We start from the raw sequence: 4,139 nt of genomic DNA, 5'->3' as shown, positions 1-4,139 counted from the left end.
CCAATGTCTAGCACGTTGACCGTCTCGGTCCAGTGCTCTCGCCAATAGCGCTTTTGTCGCCTAGCAGAGGTGGGTTCATGACTCGTTAAAGCTTGATCAGGAGTCGTGCGCGTATTGCCCAAAGTCTTTGACCTCCAATCAATTCATAGCTCATGGTGTTCCAACCATGCCATTCCTAGGATGAGGTATAGTATTCTTAAGACTCTGTCGTCGGATTGACGTAATAGTGTTACCATGTGCAACGGGTCGCTGTGGTGCCTCATAAGTCAAGCTTATGACTTGCAGAGGATGCGAGAACGATCACTCTGAAGATTAGTTAATGTACAATTGCACAGAAATTTAGTTCATGGTCCAGCTTCACATGCTAACGAGTATTGTATTCTGATCATAACGTAACTAAATAAAACTCATATGCCATAAAATTATATAAATAAAATCAGGCTCAAAAACGTATGCAGATACTATATACCAAACCGGTATATTGAGAAATAGGGCATACGGTACATAGCGTGGCAATTTTGGGCGTATGACCCAAATACACACATTCTGCAGATCAGAGCCGGGGACTCACAGCCCAGCAATTCACCACGTAATTCATACCTTTCAAACTTTCATGACATCATTTTATCTCAAAAATGATAAAAAGTCTTCTGGCTCCCATTTTTTGTGTACATGATTTGATTATATTCATACGATCTTTACGAGTCGCGTTGCACTGTACATGGAAAGCTCCGTGAAAGCTGCGTCTTCCGCATGGCAAAGTAAGCCGGAATGGGTTCTACTCGCTGAGAGCATTGCACAATCTCGAGCGAGGCTAGCACCTGGTATCCAGTTGGCTATTGAAAAACAGTGGGGCAACAAGTTTACAGGTTCACTGTCAAAACATTTGTTACTTCTGTTACTATCGGTAGTTCGATTTTACTTCTGCAGCAAGTCTGCAAAATTATGCTAAAGCAAAAGAAGATGAGATCCGCGATGTATGCAGCTCAAACTATCAAGATTTTGTGGTTTCAATCGAAGAGATTGTGCGCATGAAGGCTGATGTCTCGAAATTACAGGTAGACAACGTATATTGTTGCTAGTAGGGAGTCAAAGCGTATGTAATTTCCTTATTACAAATGACTTGGAAGTAGCTTGATATTGACGAATTTCAAAGCCAGTTAGCTGGCGCCACATCAAAAATTCTATCTGTTCATGACTCTCTGGCGACTTGCTACACAGTGCAGAAGAATATTGACGAATCCATTGAAAAATTACAGCACTGTCAACGCATTGTAAGTAAAAGGATATAATGAGTTAAACACGTTTTTGAATTTGATGTTCATTTTCACTCTAGTTGGCTCTTGCCGCAGCCATTACAGCTTACATTGAGAAAAACAAATTATTTCACGCATTCACGATGCTCGAAAAACTTCGCATCGAAATCGCGGCGTTTCGAGTACAAACTTGATGCTAGTTGATACACTACATGTTGATCGATATATTCTGCCATTTATTTCCTAGGGCCGGCTGTTTCCACAATACATGAACGACTGGATGCATGATGCAATGCGAACAATTAAAGATGAAGCTAAGCGAGAGGCTTCACATTGGTTGGAGGATATTCGAACGGCGTCGTTGGTAAGACAAAAAACGCATTTCTTAAGTCCAAAGGTGAGGCTTTATTGTGTCATACACTATAGTCGATTGGGGAAGCAGCAATGCATCGACTGGAAAATCAGATTAGCGAGCAGTATTATGAACAGGATGTCTTAGAAAAGTGTGGCCATGCACCCACGACTGTACTTGGCAGGGCAAGTAGCAGTGGCAACTTTGCTGTAAGTCCTCGAGCTTCATTAAGTCCATCAAACTCGGACAAATTGCTACTGGGCGAGGATGGATTGAAGCTGCCGTCCATCCGAGTCTTTAATTCTGGTGCTAATACTCTGAAAGAAAGGAGCAACATTCACGCAAATTACATGAAACTTGCTCTGACTCAGCTTTCGCCAATGTTACGAATATTACACGTTTTTCGAGTTACAAATCAACTTTCAGAGCTAGCTGCGTTTTACAATGTCAATCGCTTGGTATGTCGATAACATCACATTTTTTTTCTTACGGATTATTTAAGGTGTTTGTTGTAGCCCCAACTTCAATTGACGTCATTTTTGAGAGGTACAGTTACAACAGTTAGCCCTGAAAAATTCGTCACTCAACACGAAGAGCTTTTCAAGAAGTTGACAGGATCGTTTTGTCTTGAGCATCTGCTGTGGCGATACTCGGACGCAGCGTTGCTGTCAAAGAAAGACATCAACGGAATCTTTCACCTAGTCATCCAGAGTTTGTGTGGAATAGTGTCGACTTCCGTTTTAAGCCTTAATGAGCAAGCTACGATTCTGAACATCAAAGTGCGGGCTATTGCATGCGCTCGAACGCTGAGTGATGAAGTGCATGAATACAATTCCACGTTGATATTCGACACTTTTCGGCGCTTAGGCTCGCACTTCCGAAACGTGATCATGGCGAACACAAAGAAGTATGCGATATTCGACAGACCCTATGACTTGTCAACGCCTAAAGTGTAACACGCTTGTGGTGATGTGTCGCGTAGGAGGCTGCGCGAATTTATGGCTAGTGATACCTTCGAGCGTGCTCAAGTCTCTTCCGATCAGCTTCAAATGGTGTGGAAAGGCTATCACTGATTGTGACGATGCTAGTTGACGACGTTTCGATTGCGTTTTAGACCTTGCAATGTTGTGGACTGGAAAATGAAGTCAAAACAATGCTGAAGAATGTCGATGTTGGAGCAGACCCTGTTGTGCTACCTTTCACAAGTGTACGAGTGTCTGATCTATTTGAAAAATCATTGAGGGTAAACGTCATACGATTAAAATTTGGGGCTCGCAGGTTGTCGTAAAGAGCTGCAAGAGTATTGAAGCTCTTATTCAGATGATGTTCGATTATGAACGGTACAATGTGTGTCACTTCTGTTCATAGTGGTATTAATCTTTGATTTAACGTATGTTTCAGCTATCTTAACATCGAAGACTGGGGCGAGTGGGTCCGAGATGACACAATCGAGGCACTGAGTTACCTAAATGAAACGCTAAACGAAGTTATCGATCAACACACAGATCTACAAGTCGCAACGGTCTGGCTTCGAGAATCAATTCTTATTATGCTATTGTGTAAAGTTAAGCTTTTGATGCTGCTATGTGTGAAGGTTGTAATGATGGGCACGAATGCGTCGTTCTTGGCTTGCGCCTGTGATCGGTTTGAGGAAAATGTGAAGATGCAGACGGAAGCGTGGGAGGCCCGGACGTACGGCTACAGTGTGAGTAATACGCTTCGCGGAGCAACGACACAATTGGTGAAGCCTTGCTCAAGCCGCCTACAGTTAAGCAAGGCAGCAGCAAAAAAGAAATTTACGAGCACAACTACAAGAGCTCAGGATATGGTTTGTGAGCTCATGGTACGTCTTACTAGTGAAGTCATGTAACTTAAGCCTCACCTGATAAATATCTGGTGTATGCTTTTTAGCTGAAAAAGATTGATGAGCTGCTTTCTAGTTTCTACTACCTTAATTGGATGCCGAGTGCTGTGTTAACGCAGCCAGATCCTTCTATGTGGGACCTCATCAACTACCTGAAAGTCACGTTTGCTCAACTGCATCAGCTCCCACAAGCAGTTCAAGAAGCTGTCCACTTTGCTTCGTGCAGTTACCTTGCCAAGTCTTTGGAGCAGATTCTAAGTGGTTCAGCCATCAAGAAGCTGAACATGGAAGCGATCGCCAATTTTAAAAGGAATTTAGACGTACTGCTTGATTATATTGGGTCCGTCCCCATTGCTCAGCTACAAGATTGCTTCATTCCGGTCTTACATCTCATCGAACTCTTTCTTTCGGGGGGCGTTGAAGAATTTTTAGACCCACAACAGCGGTACGATTCTGAGTGTGTTTGTGTGAAAAGCTATCTGACTATTATGTTGTTTCGGGTAAGAGTAGAGATGCTCGAGGCAAATACTCGCATTTGTCCTCGGATACAGTGTCTGCTATACTTGCAAAGATGAAGGATGGTAAGAACTCATCAAAAGCGTGGGGACCAACATTTGTTCATGCTCCAAAAAAGCGAATCTTTGGCTCCATAAACCCTCGAAAGTAA

At 42.9% G+C, this 4,139-nt stretch overlaps 1 protein-coding gene across 1 annotated transcript; it reads left to right on the top strand.

Annotated features, from left to right (window-relative positions):
* Positions 1 to 721: 721 nt before the first annotated feature.
* Positions 722 to 4,139, top strand: PHALS_02419 (exocyst complex; the record flags this gene model as incomplete). The annotated part of the gene is made up of 14 exons (XM_024719601.1): positions 722 to 869; positions 931 to 1,058; positions 1,134 to 1,274; positions 1,337 to 1,438; positions 1,504 to 1,620; positions 1,683 to 2,066; positions 2,124 to 2,515; positions 2,591 to 2,660; positions 2,723 to 2,815; positions 2,887 to 2,948; positions 3,010 to 3,130; positions 3,203 to 3,451; positions 3,520 to 3,917; positions 3,983 to 4,139. 14 exons carry the CDS (start codon positions 722 to 724, stop codon positions 4,137 to 4,139), a joined length of 2,562 nt encoding a protein of 853 aa, XP_024572698.1.

This window comes from Plasmopara halstedii (assembly GCF_900000015.1).
Source record: "Plasmopara halstedii genome assembly, contig: Scaffold_194, whole genome shotgun sequence".
In the NCBI taxonomy this organism is placed as follows: Eukaryota; Oomycota; class Peronosporomycetes; order Peronosporales; family Peronosporaceae; genus Plasmopara; species Plasmopara halstedii.
This window is presented reverse-complemented; position numbering and strand designations above follow the sequence as displayed.